The sequence below is a fragment of the Balaenoptera musculus genome, chromosome 19 (assembly GCF_009873245.2).
Source record: "Balaenoptera musculus isolate JJ_BM4_2016_0621 chromosome 19, mBalMus1.pri.v3, whole genome shotgun sequence".
Classification (NCBI taxonomy): domain Eukaryota; kingdom Metazoa; phylum Chordata; class Mammalia; order Artiodactyla; family Balaenopteridae; genus Balaenoptera; species Balaenoptera musculus.
Genome location: NC_045803.1, coordinates 16,950,915 through 16,977,653, shown reverse-complemented (window position 1 = coordinate 16,977,653; position 26,739 = coordinate 16,950,915). Strand labels below are relative to the sequence as shown.

The 26,739-nt window shown below is 50.8% G+C and overlaps 2 protein-coding genes across 14 annotated transcripts; both read left to right on the top strand.

Moving 5' to 3' along the window:
• Positions 1-1,195: 1,195 nt before the first annotated feature.
• HAUS5 (HAUS augmin like complex subunit 5) lies at positions 1,196-18,215 on the top strand. Of its 11 annotated transcripts, none has more exons than XM_036832772.1 (19): positions 1,196-1,335; positions 2,093-2,155; positions 2,248-2,280; positions 2,413-2,437; positions 3,036-3,141; positions 3,221-3,380; positions 4,488-4,557; positions 4,649-4,731; positions 5,234-5,291; positions 5,443-5,567; positions 5,754-5,835; positions 5,962-6,092; positions 6,322-6,484; positions 6,701-6,781; positions 6,883-7,028; positions 7,289-7,400; positions 7,478-7,610; positions 8,872-9,004; positions 9,165-11,492. In XM_036832772.1, the coding sequence occupies exons 1-19, from the start codon at positions 1,238-1,240 to the stop codon at positions 9,280-9,282; spliced, it is 1,920 nt and encodes a 639-aa protein (XP_036688667.1). In that variant the 5' UTR covers positions 1,196-1,237; the 3' UTR covers positions 9,283-11,492. The 11 variants fall into 11 exon arrangements, 9 of the variants coding, with proteins under 9 accessions (XP_036688667.1, XP_036688666.1, XP_036688668.1 ...); XM_036832773.1 differs by having other exon boundaries at positions 1,206-1,335; positions 5,772-5,835; positions 9,165-9,422; XR_005017384.1 differs by lacking the exon at positions 8,872-9,004 and adding an exon at positions 18,095-18,215 and having other exon boundaries at positions 1,206-1,335; positions 3,036-3,380; positions 4,441-4,557; positions 5,718-5,835; positions 9,165-9,666.
• Positions 18,216-18,610: 395 nt separating this feature from the next.
• RBM42 (RNA binding motif protein 42) lies at positions 18,611-26,184 on the top strand. Of its 3 annotated transcripts, none has more exons than XM_036832912.1 (10): positions 18,611-18,859; positions 19,095-19,239; positions 20,544-20,628; positions 20,724-20,798; positions 22,312-22,377; positions 22,455-22,630; positions 23,125-23,457; positions 23,776-23,893; positions 25,655-25,849; positions 25,941-26,184. In XM_036832912.1, exons 1-10 carry the CDS (start codon positions 18,732-18,734, stop codon positions 26,051-26,053), a joined length of 1,434 nt encoding a protein of 477 aa, XP_036688807.1. In that variant the 5' UTR covers positions 18,611-18,731; the 3' UTR covers positions 26,054-26,184. The 3 variants fall into 3 exon arrangements, with proteins under 3 accessions (XP_036688807.1, XP_036688808.1, XP_036688809.1); XM_036832913.1 differs by having other exon boundaries at positions 18,612-18,859; positions 22,476-22,630; XM_036832914.1 differs by lacking the exon at positions 22,312-22,377 and having other exon boundaries at positions 18,640-18,859; positions 22,476-22,630.
• The last annotated feature ends 555 nt before the right edge of the window (positions 26,185-26,739 follow it).

Below are 26,739 nucleotides of genomic sequence, written 5' to 3'. Positions count from 1 at the left end.
CTTATGAAGCATGTGAAGCTGAACTCAGCTTCTCCCCGAAATCTGCTACTTAGTGGTGACCTCATGGTCCCCTTGTCCGTGGACTAGAGACTCGGCTGACCCTTGGATGTCCCCTTGACTCCTCACACCCACAGAGTCTCACATTGTTATCAGCATCTCCCCCAAAGCTGCCCCTTCTCTCACCTCCCCATTTCAAGGTCTGTTCCACCTAATTCCCAGCCTAGAGCCCTGGATCTCAACCCTCAACAGCCAATAAACCTCACATGACCCACTCACTCAGTTTCCTCTCTTCTCCACAGCCCTACAGTGGTCCAGCACTGTCCTCAACCCCCTCCTCCCTCATCCTGCTCCATCCTCCTCCCAGGGCTCCCAGCTTTAGTCTCACCCCACCAACTTTCCTGTCATTTGTTTATTCAACAACTATTTAGAGAGTCAGGCTCTGTACTGGACACTGAGGACAGTGATGAACGAGGCAATCACATTGAATGAAAAGTTCCTAAATGTTGCCATTTCTCAGGGCCATGTCTGAGACTGAGTGGGCTCTGCAGGACTCCAGCCCTAGTATCCAGTGCTTTCTGGGGCACTCCATAGACCTCTCACATTCCTTGTGTCCCAAATTGACCCACCCCTGCTGCTTATGTTCTACCATCCCTACCTGGTGATGCGTCTGTGTCCCTCACTGAACTGTGAGCTCCAGTAGCACAGAGACTGGGGCTGTCTCAGCCACCGGCGTGTTCCCAGCACAGGGTCAGCTCACGAATGTTACACAATAGTAAGGACGAACGAATACCTAGAAGAAAGCATGCCAGAGAGATATTAGGGTCATGCCATCTGCCCTCTATCCCTCACTCAGACCTGACACCCTGTTTCTGAAATCAAAGAGCAGTAAATTTGGCATCTCCTCGCCTGATTCTCATCCTCCTAGGATGAAAGTCCCATTTTGTCAAGAAAATGAAGGGAGGCATTGGGGACCTTTTGTCTCTTAGGGAACAGATGGTAGTAGGAAGGAGGACGCAGAACGCTAGCGGGTCCCACCGTTTCTCCACGCCGCCTTCATCTCCACTCAAAGGGACCGGACCCTCAGGTATGAGAGACGTAGACCGGCTCTGAGACCTTGCAGAGCCGGAAAGCCCCTCCCTTCCTGGCGATCGATGGCGTCACTTCCGGCGCACTCGTGACGTCAGAGGCGGAAGCCACACTTGAAGGAGGGGCGGGAGGCGACGGCTGAGGCGCTGTCATGGAGTTATCGCAGCAAGCGCGGGAACTGGGCTGCTGGGCGGCGGAAGAGATGGAGGCGCCCGTGGCCGCCCGGGCCCCGGAGTCGACGCTGCGCAGGTGAGGGCCGCTCTAGGAGTGAGGACTCCCCACCCTGGAGATAGAGTCCCGGGGAGTGAGGACCACATCTTCATCTAAGACGCGCCGCCCTCCCCATCCCCCTCTGCCCCAGTGAGAATAACCCTTGAGGGCGCCCCGCCCCCCGAGTAGTAAATCCAGGCAGAGGATCCTGAACTGTGTGAGGACGTCCTGGCGGTGACTCCAACACTCCCGCGCCCATCCTGTGAGGCCGCCCAGAGTGAGGTCCCTTGCACCAGTGGGGATCCTCCTTGAGTTAGTAATGAAGGCCCCCTCCCGGTGGGGAAACTGGATCTCCAGAGTAAGGCTGTCGCTGCAGCACTTCACCACCCACCACACACCCCAGCCCAGCCAGTGAGGACCCTCTGGAGTCAGCAAAGACCACCCCATTGAAGACTGAATGTATAGGAGTGATGACCCACAGCTGATAACGAGAGAGCCCTTCCAGGCAGTATAGCCCTCACCCCCACCTCTGGAAGTGACTGGAGATAACCCTCTCCCAGGAGAAAGGGAGCACTCCACCATGGAATGAGAATACCCCTACACCCCGTGAGAAGCCCACCCTCTCAGTGACTGAGAACTCCCCGGGAGGGAATACCTTACCCCCAAAAGTATGGACCCTCCCTCCCCCAAGAGGTGAGAACTCCCTAGTAAAGACCTTACCCCCCACCACCCTGCGAATGAAGATCCTCCACCCTGTGTGACGTCCCAGGCATCCCCTTACATGCTGTTCCCACAGGCTGTGTCTGGGCCAGGGGGCCGATATCTGGGCCTACGTCTTGCGGCATGTGCACAGCCAGAGGTGAGCCTGGCTGCATGAGGGAAGCTGTGGCAGGGGAGAGGACCTAGGCGAGTCCCACAGTAACTCCCCTTCCTCCTACCTCTCCACTATAGGAATGTCAAGACGATCCGGGGAAACCTGCTCTGGTAACTAGTCCTCAAAGCTGTCCCCTCCTGTCTTCCCCAGCCCCCTCCAGCCATGTCCCCGCCCACAGCCTCAACCTCCCATCTCCCCCTGGAAGTCCCTGTCATCCTCTAACTCTGGCCTCACTTCCTCAGGTATGGCCACCAGGACAGTCCAGAGGTGAGAAGCATGTGCTGCAAGATTTTCTTTCATCCAAAAAGAGGACTTGTAGACCTTCTGCTCCAGCCCCAGCCTTGTGCTGGGTGATGCTAGGGTCACTGTGTCACAAAACAGCCCTGATCCCTGCACTCACAGGGCTTACAGTCCAGGGGGAGAAGGCATGAGCTGTGGTTGGGGGGACACGGATATGGGGCATCAAAGCTGGTGAGGTTGGTGGGAGAAGAGACTGGTTTGGGAGAGATAATGAGGCCAATATGGGACCCAATGTGTGCATGGTGCCCAGGTGATATCTGGGGCGGAGGAGGCTTCCAGGAGACCTCAGGACTCCCAGGTGTGGGGCTCAGTGGGGAGATGAGGACTGGGACAGAGACAGGAAACAGGGTGGGAGGATAGATGAGGCAATCCCAGGAGGAAGGAGGGGGACAGGATAGTACCATAGTGCTCTTCTGGTCCTAGAGGTTCAGGCACCGAAACTGCCTAGGGAAAACCCTCTGCCACCTAACTGGGCAGGTAAAAGACTGCTGCTCCACACAGGGCAGTCAGGCCAGGCCGAGCCCCAGCCAGGCCACGCATCTGACCCTGTACCTGATTCCACCAGGCCTGTCGGAAGCTGAAGCTGGAAGCCGCTGTTGCCCACCTGCGGGCAGAGATCCTGGAGTTAGACCAGAGCCTGGAGCTGCTGGAGCGAGAGACTGAGGCTCAGGGTGACCCATGGGGCTGGATAGATGGGCAGCAGATCGAGGTTAAGGAAAGTACTGATGGCCGCCCCTGTTCCTCTCACAGACATGGCCATGGAGCAGGCCCTACAGAGCATGCAAGACACCCAGCGTCGTGCTCTCCTCCTCCGGGCCCAAGCTGGGGCCATGCGAAGACAGCAGCGTGGGCTCCAAGGTCCCATGCAGCAGCTGCAGAATCAGCTCAAGCATTTGCAGGACATAGAGAGGTAAGCCTCAGGTGTCCAGGGAGCAGCCCCCACCAGGCTGGGTACACACATTCTTAAAGACCCAGTGCTCTGCCCTGAGCGCTTCTTGGGTTCCAGAATTCTGAGCTCCACTCCTTAAGATTTAATGTCCATGAGGCCAGGAAGTTTTGTCATCTCAGCCACCTGTATTTCCAGTGCCTAGAATAGTGCCAGCTATATATCTAGAACACCAGTGCCGGGGAAAAAACAGTAAACGGGACAGTCCTGCCCTCATGGACCTCACACTGTGATGCAGAGGAGACAGGTGGTAAACTAGGAAACAGACAAACCCTGTAATCGTAGGTAGAGATGAGCGCTATGAAGAAAAGGTGATGTGATAGAAAGGGAGAGGGAGATCCTACCCTAGGTACGATGGTCAGAGAAGGCCTCTCTGAGGAGGTAACATTTGAGTTGGGGGAGGAATTTCCATGGAGAGGAACAGCAAGAGCAGAGCCCTGAGCTTGGCATGTGGGAAGAACAGCCAAGAGGCCAGTTCAGCTTAAGTTTCGTAGGCAAGAGGGAGAGCATGAGGAGGTAGGTTGGAGAGGAGGACAGAGCGCCATGGAGGCATTGGAATTTTATTCTCAGGCTGGGTTCATGCCCTGGCTCAGCCACTTACAGCTGTGTGACTTTGGGCAAAGTATTTAACTTCTTTGTACCTCAGTTTCTAAGTTCTATAGAATGGGGATAATATTAATACCTACTCTATAGGGTAGGTATGATAATTAAGTGAGTTAAATCACGCGGAGTGCTTAGAAGAGTTCTAATACCCATTGTTGTTTTTCTGAGTGTAATGGGGACACATCGCATTGTTTTCAAGGGTTTTGAGCAAAACAGTGACATGATCTGTCTGAGGTTTTAATAGGATCGTTGACTACTGGGTAGAGAGCAGACTGCAGGGGGCAAGAGCAGGGAGACCGATGAGGAGGTTGATGCAGTCATCTAGCCAGGAGATGACAGTGGTCTAATTTGGGGGTTGGCCTCTGAGATCCAGGCTAGCTTTGCTGGCAGCAAGAGGGGACACAGACGTCTGTGCTGCCAGCTCCCTCCTCCCAGGAACCTCAGCCCCAACTGCACTCCTCTCCCCAGGAAGGCCAAAGTGGATATAAACTTTGGACCCTTGACATCAGCAGCCCTGAGCCTGGAGCCTGTGGTCCTGGTAAGAGTCCTGGGCCATGGGGGAAAAGGTGGGGAGCCTGGGGTTCGGTGGACCTCTGGGCCCTCCTCGTGCTACACTCTCTTCTTCGCAGGGCGATGTCCGAACGGCCTGCAGCCTCCGGACCCAGTTCCTGCAGAAGCTCCTGATGCCTCGGGCCAAGGGAGGCAGCATTCCGTGAGTATCCCTCAACCCCCGAGACCCTGCAAAGAACCTGGGCTTTGGGGGTAGTCACTTGTTAACAGACATTGGGCCTCCGGGCTCTGTTGGCCCAGGCACTGCCCTGACAGGGCTCCCAGGCTGGGAAAAGAGGGAAACAGACCATCATAGACAGTGACAACCCAGGTAGTTAGGGCTGTCAGAGGGTGGGGAGGCCTGAGAGGTGCAGGGAACCCAAATGAAATGCCTTACCCAGCTAAGGAGACAGGACGGGTTCTCTGGTGAGGAGGGTAAAAGGTTGAGAGGGTGTTCCAGGTAAACAGCACACATGAAGGGGCCCAAGACCAGCGAGTTGATATTAAGTGGGGAACTCAAGTCTGACAGGTGTAGAGAAAGAACCTGGTTTCCAATCCTTAAAATGGGGACAATGACACCCCTTACCTTATAGGGTGGTGGTGATCATTAGAGGGTGAATTGATGTGTTCTGTAACATTCTCTGTCCCCTTCCCCAACTCCACAGAACCCCTCGAGATGATCTCTTTGGAACTTCCTACCAGCAGTGGCTTAGCTCAGTGGAGGTGAGGGGGCTCTCAGAAAGGCCACACCCTCTGCCCCATGATTAAACCTCAGGGTGCCAGGACCTAACTCTTGATCCCTTCCCCTTCTCCATGGAGTCCCAGCTCACAGCCCTCCTCCATCCTGCCCTGACTTCACTCCTCTCCTCACCAGACACTGCTGACAAACCACCCTCCGGGCCATGTCCTGGCTGCCTTGGAGCATCTGGCTGCAGAGCGGGAGGCAGAGATCCAGTCCCTGTGCAGTGTGGATGAGCTCCAAGATACAGAGATAGCCAGGTGTGGCGTGGACGCTCCCACAGTCAGAGCAGGGCTGGGGGCTGGGTAAATTGGGACAGGTCAGGACCAGGCAGGGTGACCTGCTGATGGGGGTGGAACTGAAACCCAGTAACCAATCCGGCAGGTGGGCTGACATTGGTTACCCCCAAGGGCCCAGGCAAGGGGACAGGTCTCCTCTCTCTGCAGCTCGGCCCCTATTCTCAGCTCCCAGGCCCCAGACCAGCCCAACTCCAGCCAGCCCCTGCCGTCCATGGTGCATCTCATCCAGGTGACCCCCAGGACTCCTTCCCAGGATCCTTCCCAGGACTCCATCCCCTTCCCCACCCACTCGATCCCCTCCCCCAGCCCCCAACCCCAGGGACCATGCCCACCCTGACTCTGTGCCTCGCTCCAGGAGGGCTGGCAGTCTGTGGCTGCACTGGTCACCCAGCGGGGCCCCCTCCTGAAGGACCATCAAATCCTGACCCGGCATCTCCAGGGCCTGATGGAGGACATGGAGAGATGCACCGTGGGATCCAGCGAGAGGTGAGGGGTCTCCATGGGCAGAGGCCTCTAGGCCGTCTCTCTCCCAGAGGTTTCGGGTTATTGGACTTTTTCCGCACCTGTGGCTCCTGTTTCTGCATCCCTGCTTGCTCTCCTGGTTTGTCTCCCTGTGCTATGGCTCCTTGTGCATCCTTGCAGATCTGATCTCCCTCCTCCACCGTGAGTCTTAGTCACCTTCCTTCTCCTTTGCTTTTTTCTACTCGTGCCCCAGGCAGGCATTGGTGCTGGGGATCCGGAGCTCTGCCCTGTGGGCAGAACTCAAGGCCCTGCGTGCCATGAGCCAGGAGCTAGAGGAGGCTTCTGGGCAGCGGCAGCTTCTGCTCCAGGAGCTACAGGCTAAACAGCAGCGAATCCTGCACTGGCGCCAACTGGTGGTGAGAGGCGGGACTCCGGGAGAAGTGGCAGGGCCTGGTGGAGGGCCAGAGTGAGGCTGGGACCCTTAAGATCCAGAACTGGGCCTCCTGGTGAGGGGAGGGGGTCAGGGTGAGATTCCCAAGAGGAATCAGGACCTGTGCAAAGGGGTGAGCGGGGCAGAGGCTGGAAGGTGACAAGGAAAAGCAGCGCATCTCCGTGGCCTCTCTGTTACCTAGGAGGAGACGCAGGAACAGGTCCGCCTGCTCATCAAGGGCAACTCAGCCAGCAAGACGAGCCTGTGCCGGAGCCCTGGGGAGGTGAGATGGGAGCTGGGGCAAATTCTGGGTAGGGCTGGGTCTCCCAGGGAGGGGGCTAAGCAGCCTCACACTGCCCTTCCCATCCCTTTCCTTCCCCACAGGTGCTAGCTTTGGTTCAGCAAAAAGTGGTCCCCACATCTGAGATGGTAGCACCACAGAGCCAGGAGCTGCTTCGGTGTCTAGAGGAGGAAGCCCAGCATCTGCCCCATCTTCTGCTGGGCACCCTGCTGCGGCACAGCCCTGAAGGGTGAGACTGGGCCGTCACCATGTCCCCTGCCGTGGATGACTGTCACTCCCTGGTCCCACTCGAAAAAAACAATTCCAGTCCTCCCAGTGTTCCCGGGCTGCCAGACCTCACCTTCAGATCCTCAGCCCCATTCTGGAATCCTAGTCCTCAGACCCACCTCCAAGTTCCTGGGCCTCCTGAGCCCAGCTCCCAGCCCCCAGAGCCTCTGGAACCCAAGCCTCCCTCTCAGTGCCCCACCCAACCTGGATTTTCCCCCACAGGTTGCAGCCCCTCCCTACGGTCCTGCCATCCATCCACCAGCTGCATCCTGCATCCCCAAGAGGCTCCAGCCTCATAGTGTTGAGCCACACACTGGGGCTGCCCGCAGGGAAGGTGAGTGCCTGTCCCTTAGGACCCGTCTTCCCACCCCTACCCCCACCCCAGGTGACTGTCCTTCCCCCTTCCTCCAGGCTCCGGAGCTGCTCCTCCCGAAGGCTGCCTCTCTTCGCCAGGACCTTCTGTTCCTCCAGGACCAGCGAAGTCTCCGATGCTGGTATCTGCTCCACATGAAGACCAGCCTGCCGCCAGGACCATCCACCCAGGGTAGGCCTGCCCTGCTTCCTTACCCAGCATCCCAGCCCCGTCCCAGGACCATCAGCGTCCAGAAGAAGTCACAAACACCCCCTGCTTACACAGTGTGCTGAGTGCTTTGAGCATGCTCACTAGTTTCATCTGCACAGCAGCCCAGGGGTTCTCTCCGTTTTGCAGAGGAGGGAACTGAGAAGCAGAAGGCTTGGTAGCTGCCCAGACAGCCAAGCTGGGATTTGAATCCAGGCTGTCTAACGTGGGTCTTTGCTCCTAACCATTAGGCAGCACTGCTCATTGAATTGCCAAATACTCATCCATCACCAAACAATAGTATACTTGAGTAGTTAAAAACTGGGCTTGTGTAGTTAAACTACCTGGATTCTCTTCTCAGCCCCACCTCTTCCTTGCTGTGTGATCTCCCTGTGCCTCAGTTTCCTCCTCAGTGGAATAAGCATAATCATAATACCTTACAGAGTTGCTGGAAAGATTCAGTCAGGTGACCCAAACAGGGTATTGAGCCATGCCTGGCTACAGTAAGCACTCTGCGTCTCTGGTGTGATTCCAGTCACCGTTATCTGCACATGCACAGTGTCTAACAGTCCTTACCATGAGGGAAGGGAGTATAAGACCCCAGTTTACAGAGAGGAAGCTGAAACTCAGAAAAGTCATTTATTCCTGGATTCACTCAGCAAGCACTCGCTGGGTATGTGCCATGTGCTGGCCCTGAGAGCTCAATGGGGAAAGAGGTGAGAGCTGTCCAGGAGGAAAGATGGTGTCTCCAGTGGGCCCCGGGGGACAGGTGAGGTTTTACTCTGGAGTAGTAAGCAGAGGCCACATGATGCACCCCTCAAGTACTAGGCTGAGAGCCTGGGCTCTGTCTTGGGGCTCTGGGGAGCCTTGCAGCGTTCCAAGCAGGAGAGGGAAAGGATCAGGTTTAGGCTGTGAGATCACTCTGGCTGCCATGTGAAGGATGGACCAGTGAGAGGCTGAGGTTTGGGCCCTAGGAGGGAGGCTGGGGGACAAGTAGGGAAGCAGGGAGGACGCTGAGGGTTGGGCCATGGAGATGGAGGGGCCACCAGGGGGAGGGAGGAAGGCATTCAGAATAACGCCTGAGGTATGGTGGGCTTGCACGTGGTAAGAGGACCTGGGAGGAGAGAGAGGATTAGGAGAGATGCTCAGGTGAAGACTAGATGATTGGAGACTTGGTGACCCATTGGCTGCAAGGCACCAGGGAGCCAGAGGATTCATTGCTGCCCGCCGGGTTTCTAACCTGCAGAGCTGCTGCAGATCCGGGCATCCCAGGAAAAAGAGCAGAAAGAGAACCTGGGGCGGGCTCTGAAGCGCCTGGAGAGCCTGCTGAAACGAGCACTGAAGCGAATCCCCGAGCTGCAGGGAGTTGTGGGGGACTGGTGAGAGGGGGACACGATGAGGTGGGGGCTGACTGGCGGAACAGGCAGAACTTAGACTGGGCGGGGGGGGTGCTGATGACAAGCAGAGCATGGTGCTGAGCGGAGGGCAGTGAAGGTCTGGAGGTCCAGGCCTCCCCTCTTATGCCATCCCCTTCTCCAGGTGGGAGCAGCCGGGGCAAGCCGCCCTCTCCGGGGAGCTCTGCCAAGGCCTGTCCCTGCCCCAGTGGCAGCTGCGCTGGATCCAGGCCCAAGGCGCCCTGCAGCAGCTGTGCAGATGAAGCGGTGGCTCAAAAAGAAGTCCAGAGCTTCGCATTTGTTCACCCCAACACTTCACTTCCCTTAATAAGACTTTTGGAAGAAAGCATTGCCTGGATGCATCAGCCCATTGTCTCTACCCACACCTGCCATCCCCCTTCACAGGCTGTTCTGTTTTTCCTCTCAGTTGCCTTGCCACTGTCCTATCATCCCACTAAAGCCAAGAGAATGGGGTACTGTGGGCCCCACCCTACCTGAAACTCTCCTCGTCACTTTTACCCTCAGCAAAAAGTAATCAAGCACCTGCTCTAAGTACTGAGGATCCAGCACTGAAAAAAATGGACAGAAGTCCCAGCCTTCAGGGAGTTGTCATTCTAGGACAGGAGAACAGACCACTGACAAAATAAGTAAGCAAAATATTTAGTATGTGGAAGAACTGCTGTGGAGAAAAAGCGGTTGTAGTGGTGTGATTTTTAAATAGAGGGCTACACAGCAAAGGTGACACTCTGTAAAGGTAGAGAGAGAAGGAAGCACACGGGCATCTGAGGAAGGCTTGCAGAGGGGAAGACTACAGCACATGCAAAGGCCCTGAGTTCAGATGTGTTGGTGTGAGGGCTGAGGAGGCAGTGCAGCTGCTGGAAGAGGGGAAGGTTTAAGAGATGACATTGCCTTCTAGTTTATTATACAGTTTCTTTTGTAAATGTAAAATTTAAATCTCTGAGCCATTTGGAATTTATCCAAATGGATTCAATTTTGTCTTATTTTAAATATGTCTCACTAACACTTATTATAATTTTCATTCAGAGCAGTGATTGCCTCTGAAGGAGGGCTGGGTGGCAGGGGTCAACCAAGGAGGAGACAAACTTTCTCGAGTTGGGAATATGTTGTATGTTGAAGGTGGTGGGGTTACACAGGTGTATAGATTTTTCAGAACTATTCTAGCCATGCTGATTAGATCTGTGCATTTCACTGTGCATTATCTTCAACTTATAAAGTAAAACTTTACCTACCTAAACTTCATAAGGTAGTTTTAGGTGATTTGAGATGCCACCTTTTCATACACTAGATTTCCATGGTTAATTGGGCTGCACCTGTGTTCTCTCCAAGCCCACTGTCTGTCTGACTCCTGTGTGCCATCCCCACAGTGTTTTAATTATAAAGGCTGCGCAATACGTCTTAGTACCTGAAATGGCTGATTGCCATCTCGCTCTTATTTTTCAGTGTGTCCCTGTCTCTTGCTATGTTTTTCTCTCAAATGAAGTGAACTTTATACCCAATTTGCCTGGTTCCAGAAGAAATACAAACATAGATGGGGGTTTTATTGGGGTTGCAGTTAGTTTACAAGTTAGGGATATTTGACATCTTTGAGATTTTAAACCTGATTTTCCACCTCCCTTCCCATATTCCTCTCTTGGCCTCCAGAGCACCCTCACTCTCCCAGTTCTCCTCCTATCCCTGGCTACTCTTTCCCAGTCTTTACACGTTTGCCTTCCTATGTGCCACCTTAGTGTCCCCCCTCCTCTTCATCTCAGCTCCGAGCCACCCCCCTACTGAACATGAGGGTCCTTACCCCCGTCCTTGCTCAATATTTCTCCATAGCACATCTTCTAACATACACTGTTTTACTTTATCTTTTATTGTCCTCAAACAAAATGTGAGCTCCATGAAGGTGAATTCCTCTATAAACTAGAAGTTGGACAAACTTTCCTAAATATGATTTGAAATCCAGATGCAATAAGGGGAAGTACTGACAAAAAAAATAAAAGAAACTTTTACATGGTTAAAAAAAAAAGCAAAGTAAGAAGAAATGACAAATTGGGGGGAAATGTTCGCAGTTTATAATGTAAAAGGTTGTGTGTGTGTGTGTGTGTAGTGTCAAAGTGGAAAAGAAAAATTCCAAGTCCATGGAAAAATGGGCAAAATATATGAATGGACAGTTCTCAGAAAATATGCTCAAACTCTGTAAGAGAAAAGCAAATTAAAACCCCACTTTGATACATTTCTCACCTACCAGACTTGGAAAAAGGAAACCTATAATTTTGGCAGCTCCCTCTGTTGGTAAGGCTATGGGAAACAGCACTCTGATACATCAGTGGATGTGCAATATGGAATATCTGTGGGATAATCTCCAGCAAAACTCTATAAGCATTTATTGGACTTCCCTGGTGGCGCAGTGGTTAAGAATCCGCCTGCCAGTGCAGGGGACATGGGTTCGAGTCCTTGTCCAGGAAGATCCCACATGCCATGGAGCAACTAAGCCCGTGTGCCACAAGTACTGAGCCTGCTCTCTAGAGCCCGTGAGCCACAACTACTGAGCCCGTGTGCTGCAACTACTGAAGCCCGCGCGCTTAGAGCCCATTCTCCGCAACAAGAGAAGCCACCGCAATGAGAAGCCCGCGCACCGCAACAAAGAGTAGTCCCCGCTCGCCGCAACTAGAGAAAGCCCGCGCGCAGCAACGAAGACCCAACACAGCTAAAATTAATAAAACCCAAAAAATAATAATAAAAGGTTTTTTTAATTTAAAAAAAAAACGATATAAGCATTTACTCTTTGCCCAGACAATGCTACTTATAGGAATCTCTCCCAAAGACATACTGGGTGAAATAAAAGTTGTGAGACCTTGTACAAAACAACTAGATCACATTCTTCCGAAAGTCAGTGGGGGTACAGTGGGGATTGTTTTAGATTAAAAGAGACATGACAACCAAATGCAATGCAAAATCTTGATTGAATCAGGGTGGGGTGTTTTAAGTTTTTTTTTTTTTAAGCATTTGAGTTTGAAAGTACATTTTGGGGAATTTTTTTGGTTTGGAGGATTGTTTTTTGTGGGGTTTGGGGTTTTTTTTAAATATTTATTTGGCTGCACCAGGTCTTAGTTGTGGCATGTGGGATCTAGTTCCCTGACCAGGGATGAAACCTGGGTCCCCCCGCATTGGGAGTGAGAGTCAGCCACTGGACCACCTGGGAGGTCCCGAAAGTACATTAAAAAAATTTTTTTTAATTTATTTTATTTATTTTTGGGTGCGTTGGGTCTTCATTGCTGCAGGCGGGCTTTCTCTGGTTGCGGCGAGCAGGGGCTACTCTTCACTGCAGTGGCTTCTCTTGTTGCGGAGTACGGGCTCTAGGCGTGTGGGCTTCAGTAGTTGTGGTTTGGGGCTCCAGAGTGCAGGCTCAGTAGTTTTGGCGCACGGGCTTAGTTGCTCCGCGGCCTGTGGGATCTTCCCAGACCAGGGCGCAAACCCGTGTCCCCTGCATTGGCAGGCGCATTCTTAACGACTGCACCACCAGGGAAGTCCCGCGAAAGTACATTTTTGAGTCAACTGGGGAAATTTGAATATGAGAAATGGGAGATTGGTATATTGGATAATACTGTATCTTTATAAAATTTTTTTAGGTGTGATAATGGTATCGTGGTTAAGTGGGAGAATGTTCTTAGAGAATATGTGTTGAAGTATTAAGGATGATGTCTGCAGCCTACTTTCAAATAGTCTTATTGTTCATAATAATACTGATTTTTTTTATTTTGGTAAAATACATAGTTTAAAATTTTGAGACCCAACATCATATATTTTGAAATTATATATTAGACTAAAACAAATATGTAGCTATGCTAATGTTACTGGGGACTAAGTTTTTAATGCAAATGAAAAGAGATACACGAGACTTCCCTGGTGGTCCAGTGGCTAGAACTCTGGGCTCCTAGTACAGGGAGCCCAGGTTCGCTCCCTGGTCGGGGAACTAGATCCCACATGCGGCAGCTGAGAGTTCGCATGCCGCAACTAAAAATCCCGCATGCTGCAGCGAAAAAATCCCGCATGCCGCAACTGAGGATCCCGCACGTGGCGGTGAGGACCCCACCTGCTGCAACTAAGACCCAGCACAGCCAAATAAATAAATAAATATTTTTAAAAAGAAGAAGAAAAGAGATACAAATATAAAATCAAAGAAGTAATACCCTGTAATCTTTCATTTGAATTGGAAATATTAGAATGAACTCATGGGGTTTTCTCTTTCTAAACTATATATATAATACGTATAATAAATATATATAAATATGTATTTTATATATATATATATATATATATATATTTCCCTAGCTAAGTCCACGGAAAAGCTCTACATATGACAACGCAGTAACAATGAGCAACCCTAGTGCCCAGGTTGTGGCCTCTAAATACCATTTCTGACTCAAAGGAACCAGGGATCCTTGGGGAAGTAGCTGATTCTAGGTCTGGGGCAAGAAATGTGCAAAATGAGTATGAAGCATTTTGTACCAGAGAGCAAGGACGTCCTCCAAAACTACTGGGATTGAGTCAAAAGGACTCAGGAGTCAGTATGAAGGCGTTGCCACTGGCTAAAGATGTGACATTTTGAGCAGCAATTAGAATGACTGCAATGGGGACTTCCCTGGTGGTCCAGTGGTAAAGAATCCGCCTTGCAATGCAGGGGATGCGGGTTTGAACAAAGATCCCACATGCTGCAGGGCAACTAAGCCCGCGTGCCACAACTATAGAGCCCACGCGCCTCAACTAGAGCCCGAGTGCCACAAACTACAGAGCCCACGCGCTCTGGAACCCATGCGCCACAACTACAGAGCCCACATGCCCTGGAGCCTGTGTGCCCCAACTAGAGAGAGAAAACCCGCATGCCACAACTAGAGGGAAGCCCACACACCACAAGGAAGAGCCCACGCGCCACAACAAAAGATCCCGCGTGCCTCAGTGAAGATCCCACATGCCGCAACTAAGGCCCGATGCAGCCAAAAAAATTAATTAAATATAAATAAATAAATAATAAATAAATAAATCTTTAAAAAAAAGAATGACTGCAATGACTTGAAGCACATAAATATGTTTGAAAATGTCAGTTCATAATCAAGCATTTTCTGTCTTCTTTCCTGTATGTGAACAAGTAACCCAATTCCTGATAAGGAGGACGTTTATAAAAGTCACTAATAATTTCAGAGAGAATGATAAAATTCGAAAACCACTATCTTCCATATGTTAATAAGTAATAGATACAGGTAATGATGATCAAGTGCTGCTAAAACTATTAATGGAAAGGTTGGTTGAGCTTTTTAAAATGGATGGAACAGGATCACACTGCTGATCAATCTTGGCATCACCAAAGGAGGACAACCAGATACCATGTGCTCCTGATGGGATACAGTAGGATTACCTCTTAAGTATTCTTCTACCAAATTAAACCTAAATCTAATCAAGCTTCTGTCACTGCAATAAATAAGAAAGGGAGAGGAGGCAGTGAGGAACAAGTGAAACAACATAATTAGTTAAATCCAAAATGTGAGACGTCCTATACGACAATTGATCAGTTTCTGCAACAAATAGAAGACAAAAAAAGAGAGGGTGGGGGGGGGAGAAAGAGAAAGAAAAGAGGGAGGGAGGAAGAAAAAGGCAGGAGAAGGGAAATTTTCAGGTTAAAAAAAGACTTTAATAGGATTTTAAAAGCTGGAACAATTTGAGCAACAAAATAACTAAGGTGGTACTGTATAATTACCGAAAGTACAGAATATCCATGAGTCCATACTGATACAAGTGATTTAATAACGAAATAAAGGGGGTAGAATAGACATCCCCTGTGCAAAAGAATTCCAAATAATTTATGTAGATATCTCACTCTCACGGAGGTGGAACTTAACTACTCCACCCCTTAAGTATGGGCTGTGCATAGTAACTTCCTTCCAAAGAGCATGAAAAGAGAGTTTTTAATTTTTTAATATAAATTTATTTGTTTGTTTGTTTGTTTATTTTTGGCTGGGTTGGGTCTCCGTTGCTGTGCGCGGGCTTTCCTCTAGTTGCGGCGAGCGGGGGCTACTCTTCGTTGCGGAGCGCGGGCTTCTCATTGCAGTGGCTTCTCTTGTTGAGGAGCACGGGCTCTAGGCACGCGGGATCAGTAGTTGTGGCTTGCGGGTTCTAGAGCGCAGGCTCAGTAGTTGTGGCGCACGGGCTTAGTTGCTCCGCGGCATGTGGGATCTTCCTCGACCAGGGCTCAAACCCGTGTCCCCTGCACTGGCAGGCGGATTCTTTTTTTTATTTTATTTTAACATCTTTATTGAAGTATAATTGCTTTACAATGTTGTGTTAGTTTCTGCTGTATAACAAAGTGAATCAGCTATATGCATATATATATCCCTATATTCCCTCCCTCTTACATCTCCCTCCCACCTTCCCTATCCCACCCCTCTAGATGGTCACAAAGCACCGAGCTGATCTCCCTGTGCTATGCAGCTGCTTCCCACTAGCTATCTATTTTACATTTGGTAGTGTGTATATGTCAATGCTACTCTCTCACTTCATCCCAGCTTAACCTTCCCCTTCCCTGTGTCCCTCAAGTCCATTCTCTACATTTGCGTCTTTATTCCTGTCCTGCCCCTAGGTTCATCAGAACCTTTTTTTTTTTTAGATTCCATATATATGTGTTAGCATATGGTATTTGTTTTTCTCTTTCTGACTTACTTCACTCTGTATGACAGACTCTAGGTCCATCCACCTCACTACAAATAACTCAATTTTGTTTCTTTTTATGGCTGAATAATATTCCATTGTATGTGTGTGCCACATCTTCTTTATCCATTCATCTGTCGATGGACACTTAGGTTGTTTCCACGTCCTGGCTATTGTAAATAGTGCTGCAATGAACATTGTGGTACATGACTCTTGAATTATGGTTTTCTCAGGGTATATGCCCAGTAGCCGATTGCTGGGTCATATGGTAGTTCTATTTTTAGTTTTTTTTTTAATTTTTATTTATTTGTTTATTTATTTATGGCTGTGTTGGGTCTTCGTTTCTGTGCGAGGGCTTTCTCTAGTTGCGGCAAGTGGGGGCCACTCTTCATCGCAGTGCGCGGGCTCTCTTGTTGCGGAGCACAGGCTCCAGATGCGCAGGCTCAGTAATTGTGGCTCACAGGCCTAGTTGCTCCGCGGCATGTGGGATCTTCCCAGGCCAGGGCTCGAACCCGTGTCCCCTGCATTGGCAGGCAGACTCTCAACCACTGCGCCACCAGGGAAGCCCTATTTTTAGATTTTTAAGGAACCTCCATACTGTTCTCCATAGTGGCTGTATCAATTTACATGCCCACCAATAGTGCAAGAGGGTTCCCTTTTCTCCACACCCTCTCCAGCATTTACTGTTTGTAGATTTTTTGATGACGGCCATTCTGACTGGTGTGAGGTGATACCTCATTGTAGTTTTGATTTGCATTTCTCTAATGATTAGTGATGTTGAGCCTCTTTTCATGAGTTTGTTGGCAGTCTGTATATCTTCTTCGGATAAATGTCTATTTAGGTCTTCTGGCCATTTTTGGATTGGGTTGTTTTTTTTATATTGAGCTGCATGAGCTGGCAGGCAGATTCTTAACAACTGCGCCACCAGGGAAGCCCAGGGAGTTTTTAAAAAGTAATTTTATAGTAAAGAAATCTGACAAGTGCTACTTCAGGAGATCAAAGTTAACAATAATAATTCATGTTGATAGTATGTACCCTTGGTATGATATGATGAAAATTGCACTTTACCTCTGTGGTCTCCTCCCCCCCCCAAAAAAAAGCATAACCCCAGCCTAATAATGAGAAAAACATCAGACAGATCCCAAATGAGGAACATTCTACAAATTACGTGACCAGTACTCCTCAAAACTATGAAAGTCACAAAAAAGTAAGAGTAGGAAATTGTCACTGGCAAGAAGAGCCTAACGAAACATGACAACTAAATGTTATGTGTTATCCTGGATGGGATGCTTAAACAGAAAAGAGATTAGGTAAACACTAGGAAAACTGAATAAAGTATGGACTCTAGTTAATAATCATTTTTTTAAGGCATCCTATTCTTTTCTTATAACATCTCTAGCACAGAAGCAAACAAAGTATTTTAACAAAGCATTCATTTATGCTGATTCAAACTGGAGCTTCAAGAAACCAAGGCAAGCGGTAACATTAAGTTTTGGTTTTTATTTATTTATTTATTTATTTATTTATTTATTTATTTATTTATTTATTTTTGGCTGCGTTGGGTCTTCGTCGCTACACGCGGGCTTTCTCTAGGGCTTTCTCTAGTTGCGGAAAGCGGGGGCTACTCCTTGTTGTGGTGCGCGGGCTTCTCATTGCAGTGGCTTCTCTTGTTGCAGAGCACAGGCTCTAGGCGAGCGGGCTTCAGTAGTTGTGGTGCACAGTCTTCAGTAGTTGTGGCTCGCGGGCTCTAGAGCGCAGGCTCAGTAGTTGTGGCTCACGGGCTTTGTTGCTCCATGGCATGTGGGATCTTCCCAGACCAGGGCTCAAACCTGTGTCCCCTGCATTGGCAGGCGTAACCACTGCGCCACCAGGAAAGTCCCCTGTATAAAGACATTTTGAGGCAGGGAAAATTGAACTCAGTCTGGGTGTTAGATGATACTAAGATACCCATTTTCTTGGGTGTGAAACTGCTGTTTTTGTTTTGTTTTGTTTCCTTTTAAATACTCCTTATGTTAGAAAGACATCATGAAGCAATTATGGGTGAACTGATAGACGTCTGGAATTTGCTACAATGTAAAGCAAAAAAATAAAATAAGTATAGACGAAACAAGAAGGGTAGAATATTAGTAATTGTTGAGAGGTACGTGGATGTTCATTATATTATTCTCCCTACTGTTGTGTATTTTTGAAAATATTCATAAAACATTTTGAGGACTAAAAAAAAAGGAGGGGTCAGCTGTGTCCCTAGAAAGCACAGACACCGAAACTATACACGTGACCTTCTGAGGTGACGCATTTGACTACTGTCTCTCGGCCTTTGCATGAACTGTATTCCTCCTACCCAGAATCTCTCTCATTTTCATCTAGCAGAAGTTTTCAGACGTCACCTCCTCCAGGAAGCCTGAGTCAGGCACCTCATCTGAGCTTCCCACATCATGTCCCTGGTTTTTCTGGGACTCACTGTCTGGTAGCGTGTCCGTCTACCCCAGAGTGGGCGACCACGGCCCCCAGCTATATCCAGCCTCGTCCAGCCCTGGGATGATTCGGATTTCAGTGTGTTTTAAATCTTCCGGAACGGGCCTCGCGGTGGCAAGGGCGGGACCTCCGAACTTTCCTGAGTTCTTAAAGATCAAGTTTCCACTTCAGGAACGGGGACAACTGACTTCACAGCACTCTCATTAGCCCGTGTTCCTCCATGAAGGCGTGGCTGTCTCGCTCGGCTGCACTCTCATAGACTCAGATTCTTCCGTAAAACTCGTTTTTCCGGCACTCTGATTGGCCTATATTCCTCCTTGGGGCGGGCCCTTCAGGTGTGGCGGTTTCTCATTGGCCCTCGATCCCCGTTGGCGAGCTCCGTTGGCGTATGATGTCATGTACCGGCGCTCGTCAATTTCGCTGAGACGTCATCCGCTGGCGCCCACCCTGACGAAGCCAGAGAGTACACAGCGGAACCGGCGGAGGCGACTGAGCTAAGGCGGTAGTAGCGGCGACAGGGACGGCAGCAGCGATGGCCGGGGCGGGGCCAGCCCCGGGACTCCCGGGTGCAGGAGGACCTGTGGTCCCGGGCCCTGGTGCTGGCATCCCGGGCAAGAGCGGCGAGGAACGCTTGAAGGAGATGGAGGCGGAGATGGCCCTGTAAGGCCCGCGACAGGGCGCGATAAGAGCCGTCCCACAGCCAGAGCCCTGGACCCTCCAGGCCACGATAGGCCCGACATATGGCTCTATCTTGGGGAAATGGGACTTTCGGGATTGTGGGGGCGGGAGTAAGAAGGAGAGCTTGGCAGGGGTGAAGGCGCTGTCGCGATATACCCAGCGTTCCAGAATTGGTGCAAGGTCCTGAGCTGTGGTGTCTGTCCTGCCCCCCCCCCAGGTTTGAGCAGGAAGTTCTGGGGGCTCCGGTTACAGGAATCCCAACTGCTGTGCCTGCGGTGCCCACCGTCCCCACGGTAGAAGCAATGCAAGTCCCAGCAGCTCCTGTGATCCGCCCAATTATCGCCACCAACACATACCAGCAGGTACGGCTGAACTAACGCATATAATAGAGCACGTTGCCTCTGAACACAGTGTTTGTATATAGAGAGCTATTAACATGTTGGCTTGTTGATTAATTAGTGTGACAAATATTTCAGGTGCCGGGCACTGAGGACACAGTAGTGACTAAGACAAACAATATTTCTGCCCTTTGGGAGCTTTTATTCTAGATCATGTTGGCCAGTAGAACTTTCTGCAATAATGGAAATGTTTTGTATTTATTTAAAATTCATATTAAAGTTAAATAGTTCCTCAGTCTCATTAGTCACATTCAAGTGCTCCATAGCTAAGTATATATGAGTAGTGAAGAGAGAGACTACTAAAAAGAGAACAAGTAAATGAAACTTGTTCATTCTCTCAACAGATAATTTTCCAGTGCCTTTTCTGCGCTAGGCACTATTCTAGACACTAGGCATATAGCAGAGAACAAAACAGAAAAACAGTCACTACCTTTTTGGAGTTTACATTTTACTACTGAGAGACAGGTCCAAGTAGAGTAAAAAGGGCAGAGGTTTATCAGCGCGATCTGGGAAGGCCTTTCTGAGGAGGTGACATTTACGGAAAGATGTAAAGGGCATGATGGAGGGAACCAGGCAGATATCCGGGGGAAGAGTATTCCCAGCAGAGAGAACTGCCAATGCAAAGGCCATGAGGTAGGTGCATACCTGACATGTTCATGGACCAGCAGGGAGAATAGTGTGGCTGGAATGCAGTGAGCAAGGGAGAGGGTGGGAGGAGATCAGCACAGAGAGGTGATAGAGACAGATCTAGTAGGACCTTGTTGGTCATCATAAGGACCTTGGTTTTTACTCTGAGATGGGAAGCAGTTGAAGGGTTTTGAGCAGTGGGGTGATGTGATCCAACTTAGATGTCACCAGGGTTACTCTGGCTGTGTTTGGAGGACAGACTGTAGGGGGCCAGGGCAGAATCAAGGAGTCTGAGGAAGAGGCTACCATAATACTCTAGGCAAGAGATAATGGTGGCTTGGACCAGGGTGGTGGCACGGGAGAGAAGGAGGACACACTAGACATAATTTCAGGTAGTGCTAAGTGCTTTGGTGAAGATGAAGCAGGATGATGAGAGAAGTTGCAACTGGGAGGGGCTAAGGACACCTTCGGCTAGTGTGATCCCAAAAGCCTCTCTGAAAAGTGATGTTTTAGCTGAGACCTAAAGTTTGATAGATAGCCACAGAGTGCAAAGAATGAAACCCTTGGCCTCCCAGGTGAGCCTGCCAGGGCAGCTTGGGGGCACTGAATCAGGCCCCTCACCCCAGCCTCCTCTCCAACAGGTCCAACAGACTCTGGAAGCCCGAGCAGCTGCTGCAGCCACAGTGGTTCCTCCCATGGTGGGTGGCCCACCTTTTGTGGGCCCAGGTAAGTAAGGAGTGGTGGAGTGAGGGCGGCAGTGTGGTGAAAAAGGGATGCCTGGGACTCTCCTCCAACCATCCTCATCTCTCCCCTCCCAACAGTTGGCTTTGGTCCTGGTGATCGGAGTCACCTGGACAGTCCAGAGGCTCGAGAAGCCATGTTCCTGCGGCGAGCAGGTAGGTCTGGGGCCAGGAAATCCCACATTTCACCAAGCACTCTTGTTTCAACTACTTCACCCTCTCCATTTCATCCCCATGATGTCATCGTCTTTCTAAAGCATAAACCTGATCGTGTACTTTGTCAGTTTGGCATTAGTAAGGCTTCACTTGATCACTGCAAACCAGCCCCCTTACTGTCACTCCTAATCCTTACCCTTTGCTGTGTTTCTTCATAGCACTTCATGCTTTAGAACAGTTGTACAATTTATTTATTATGGTTATCATCTTTGCTTTCTCTAAAATATAAGGTCCATGCCAGCTAGTAAGTATTACATGCTCTGTTGATGGGATGGACAAACCATCAAACAAGCACCTGTGCTCCTCACCTGGCAGTCAAGACCCTACATCACCCAGCCCCTTGCAGAGAGAGATCCCCATTTCCTCCTCAGGAGCCCCAAACATTGCTGGGATATACCAGCAAGGCTCTTGTTGAGGTCCCTTCTCTCCCCTGCTCATTGTCACCCAACTTTAATCTTCCAAAACCTATCAACTAAACCCAAGTCAAGCTAACCAAAGTCAACTAAAATCTGTCCTCTCCACAGGTCACTCACTCTTACTTTGTGTTGTTGAGATGACCTTTATACACACAATTTTTGTGACATTAGTATTTCCTTACGTGTATGAAAAGGATATGTGTTCTGTAAAGTTCTGGTATGATCTCTGTTAGATCGTACTTGTTAATTGTGCTACTTAAATCCTGTTACACTTTTTTATCTGATACCTGAGAAGGTTTAACACCTCCTACGCTTTAGTATGGTTTTGATCAAAGTGCATATCTGACCTAGTCCCCTGCCCAGCTTCCAACCCTGCTGTGGCTCCCCAGTGCCCTCCAGAGGACATACACGGTTCAGCCAACAAGACTGCTTGGATGCCTACTGACCTCTTGACCATTCTCCTATGATGCTCTCCAACTCTAACTTCCTCTATTACGATTACACTAAACTGAAAAGGGAAAAATTTTTGTTTATAAATGTTCTCCTTGCTAGTAATATTTCCAAACTCACCCTTTGCCTGACCAACTCTTCATTATCCTTTGGGTCTCAGCTCACAGGTCCCTTTCTCCAGGAAGCCTTCTCTAGTCCCCCTGGCGTAGGTCTTCTGAGCTCCCACTGCTTCCTGGGCTCCCCACTCCCAGCCTCCATTACCCTGCCTGGGCTTTCCCCCATCCCAGCCCTGATCGCTCTGGCTGTCACTCTGGTGATAGGTCTGCTCTCTCCTACTCTGGACCAGGAGCTCCCTTAGAGCCCTTGGTCTTTGGTGTGTCCCTAGCATTGCACAGGACAGGGCCAGGCCCAGAGGAAATCATCAGTGGTAAGTTTTTGGTGAATGAACAAATGAAAAGAACCCTACATCTCCCAGAAGGCTCCCCAGGCTCTTCTCCAGATTTCTTGGTTCTGAGAGTACCCACAAGCACACACCTTGCCCCAAGTGCCCCAGTCCCCCTTGACACACACCCCCATCTCTCCCACAGCTGCGGCCCCCCAGAGGGCCCCTATTCTGCATCCAGCCTTCATCCCTCACGTGCTGCAGAGAGCAGGTGAGGGGGCCAGGGTCACCATCCTGCCACGTAACTCCTCCCCAAGCCCTCCGATTTCCCCACTAACACCCTGACAGATTCTGCTCTTTCTTCTACAGCAGGTGGTCCTCGTCCTATGGCTCTGCGTCCCCCTCACCAGGCCCTCGTGGGCCCCCCTCTGCCTGGCCCCCCTGGACCACCTATGATGCTGCCACCGATGGCTCGGGCCCCAGGGCCCCCTCTGGGCTCCATGGCTGCTCTGAGGCCTCCTCTGGTGAGTGTGAACAGGGAACTGAGGGTCAGAGGTGCAGTGGGCAGAGAGATCCTCATCCTGGCCGGTGGGCTGTGTCTACCAAGTCTGCCTTTCCCATGGCTTTTCATGTCTCTGCCTTCTCACTCTCTGACTTTGTCTCTGTCTTTCCCTCTTTCCTTCTGTGGCTGTATCTTTCTGTTTTTCTTCTTTTTGTAAGGAAAGTATAGAGAGAAAACACAAGTTACAGGTGTACTTCTCTCTCTGTATCTCTATTTTTCCTTTGATTGTCTCTGTTTTTCTGTCTTTGTGTCTTTTTTTGTCCCTGTGTCTGTCTGTCTCTCTGCCTGTGTTTCTCTATCCCTGTGTTTGTCTCTAACTAGAGACTCCTTTCCCTGTCTAGGTGTCTCTTGCCTGCTCTCTGGCGCCCAGGCCCTTGCTCTGTTGTATAGGATGTAGGTGGGAGTAAGGTCTGAGCCTGTGATCTGGCCCCCCTCACGCCCTCCTTTTGCCTACAGGAAGAGCCAGCAGCACCCCGAGAGCTGGGCCTCGGCCTGGGGTTGGGCCTGAAAGAGAAGGAGGAGGCTGTGGTGGCGGCAGCGGCCGGGCTGGAGGAGGCTGGCGCAGCGGTGGCCGTGGGGGCAGGGGGCACCCCAGCTGGCCCTGCAGTCATTGGGCCCAGCCTGCCACTGGCCCTGGCCATGCCTCTGCCCGAGCCTGAGCCCCTGCCCCTGCCGCTGGAAGTTGTGCGAGGCCTACTGCCCCCGCTGCGCATTCCTGAGCTCCTGTCCCTGCGTCCGAGACCCCGGCCCCCTCGGCCTGAGCCACCCCCTGGCCTCATGGCTCTTGAGGTAGGCAGGGAGCAGAGCAGTGGGGGCACAGAAAGGGCTGGTTGGGCAGACAGGAGCCCAGGGGCTTCTTCACGCAGAAACACATGTCATCTTCTATCTGTGGAGGTAGGAGGGACCCAGGAAATTGGAGGGGTTGGGAGGACTCGGGGAAGAGGGAGGCAGACACACACACCTGACACCCAGCGGCACATCCAGTGCCCCAGCTATGGAGGCGGGAGGACCGGGCGGGCAGAGGAAAGTGGGAGAACACGAAGAGGGCAGACGGGTCCAGCAGACTCCAGCATCAAGCCCTTTGCACCCCATCCCTTTCCTCTGCAGGTCCCAGAGCCTCTAGGTGAGGACAAGAAGAAAGGAAAGCCAGAGAAATTGAAACGCTGCATTCGCACAGCAGCTGGGAGCAGCTGGGAGGACCCCAGCCTGCTGGAGTGGGATGCAGGTAAGCGGGCTCGAGTGCAGGGTCTGTGCTGCTCCACCCAGCGGAGGCGACCCAGGTAACTGCACACCCCTCTGCAGGGCAGCACTGTTGTTAGCCCACCTCGGGGCGAGCCAGACTAGGACAGCGGGCGCAGGCCCTCGCCCGGCCACTGAACAGAACTTGGTGGAGGCGATTGGCGCCTAGGACCTTCTGGCCTCTGTGTCATTCATGAGGGGCCTGGCTTGCTAAAAGTGAAAGAGCATTCTTTTGTCTCCTAACTTTTTAATGAAAAATTTTAAATACTTAACTGCACAGTTAACAACTATATATCTACCATCTAGATTCAGCGATTAACACTTTGCTGTATTCACTTTAACTCTCCATGTGTTTGTATCTTTTTGGTTTTTGCTCAGTCATTTGAAGTAAATTATAAATGAAGTTATCACTTCACTCCTAAATACTTCAGTATTCATCTCCTAAGAAAAGTGATATTTTCTTTCATATCATTACACGATTAACACATCTAAGAAAATTAACAATAATTCTGTGGCATCTCATATTCTGTTTATATTCATATTTTCCCAGTTGTCCCCAAAGTATATTATAGCTGTTTTTCCTCTGAACGAGGATACATGCAGTTTTGTGTCACTAGATTATTTTTTAATGAGAATTGTCTCCTTCCCACTGCTTTGTCTTATGTATAATAGTTTTTTGAAGTGTTCAGACTGGTTGGTTTGTAGAAGGTCCCACCCTCTAAGTTTGTCAGATTATTTCTGCCTGGGGTAAACTAACTTGTTCTCAAAGAGTGTCCTCAGTCACCACCAGAGCTATGGGGCAACCACAGTGGTAGCCAAGGAGAGGGGCCTACCTCCCATCCTAGTCCTTGACTTCTGCCTCTTTCCCTGGGACCGTCTACCCACCCCAGGCCAGAGCCATGGCAGCGCCGGCCCAGATGTGGCCAGTGCAGGCTGTAGGCCCTAGTTCTGTGACCTTGGGCAAGTCACTTAGCCCTTCAAGTTTCATTTTCCTCATCTCTAACAAGGGGATGGTAATAGTATATGCTCATGGGGGAAGGGATTCTTTGGGCTTGAGCACATTTGGTCGAGGCTCAGGCCCAGCCCAGGGGATATGTCCAGGAATGGCAGCTGAAGTTGGCCTTGGAGAAGAATCAGGCAGTATGTTCAGGTTTCAGGGACTCAAGAGGGATTAGAGTAGGCTTTGCAGAGGAAGCAGAGCTGAGGAACGATGAAGTCTGTGGTACCGGGGTGCCATTATGGGAGCCAGTGGGTGTCAGGCACCCAGGGAATGTCCATGGGGAGGTGTTCAGGAGACCAAAGGATGCTGTGGGCTTAGAGGACAGGCCAGGGGTGGGATGACGAAGGTAGGGGCTTCATCGTGGGAATGGGTGAGCTGGCCCTGGGCTGGGGCAGGGCAGGGCAGTTAGTTAAAAGTGAGGACTCTGGAGCCAGATGCCTGAGTTCTTGTCCCAGCTCTGCCGCTTCCTGATTAACTTGGGGCGGGTGACTTGACCTCTCTGTGCCTTGGTGTAAAGGGTTGTTGAGAGTGCCAGTTGTGTTAAAACCTCATGGGTGCTCAGCAGAGAGCCTAGCACAGGGTAAATACTATACAGGCATTGGCTGTTATGACCAAGAGGGCCTCAGGCAGAGACTGCTGGGCATACAGAGGAAGAGGGCTTGGTGATGTTTCCAGAGAAGGTGGGGTCATTTAAATAAGACTGGGCCAGACATCTGTATCCTCTGACCTCCTCTCTCCCAACCCCAGATGACTTCCGAATCTTCTGTGGGGATCTGGGCAATGAGGTGAATGATGACATCTTGGCACGAGCCTTCAGCCGCTTCCCATCCTTCCTTAAGGCTAAGGTGATCCGCGACAAGCGCACGGGCAAAACCAAGGGCTATGGCTTCGTCAGCTTTAAGGACCCCAGCGACTATGTGCGCGCCATGCGTGAGATGAATGGTGGGTGCAGCCTTCCCTAGGGTCAGTGGGCATGGCAGGCATCTGGCCTGAGCCTGACCCCAAGCCTGACCATGAACCCTCCCTCCCACAGGGAAGTATGTGGGCTCACGCCCCATCAAGCTGCGCAAGAGCATGTGGAAGGACCGGAACCTGGACGTGGTGCGCAAGAAGCAAAAGGAGAAGAAGAAATTGGGCCTGAGATAGGGTCTGTGGCCGGGCACCCGCTCCCACCCGGCCGGGCGCTGGCTCCTCCCCACAGTTCTTTGGAAAATCCTCAACTATCCACCCACCCATCCTCCCCAAAACAAGTTTCAATAAATTTACATTCATTTCCATCCTTGGCTAGGCTTGGAAGCACTCTTTGGGGGGCAGGGCTTAGCATCCCCCACTCTGGGAATAGTGGGGAGCCTTGAAAGTTTACTCAGACAAACATGCAGATGGGCATTTTTCGGTCCCTGCTGCATGCCCCTTACATCTTCTTGAAACCTCTTAAGTGCACGTCCAGTGCAGCCTGTTCCACAGAGGAGGAAGTAGAGGCTTAGGGCAAGGCCGAAGCCAAGCAGAGGCTCAAACCTGTGGTCTTCTGACTCCACCCTGTGTTCTCAGCACCAAGATAAGGGGGTCTTCTGGGCCCTGCCCTTCTGGAGCTCACAGCCTTCCAGGCTTTCATCCATTCAGCAGACTCTCATCAAGGGCCTGGACAGTGCTGGGGACACAATGGTGACTTAAACAGCCACAGGCCCTGTTCCCTCCAAGTTCATGGTCCAGTGGCAGAAGATAGGGCCGTAGCCGGACAGTCACAGCCCAGAGTGATCAGGGTTGGGATGGGAGCCATCCTGGGAGTCAGGGAGGGGCTTCCTCAAGGCACTGGCCACTTCTGAGACTGTCTC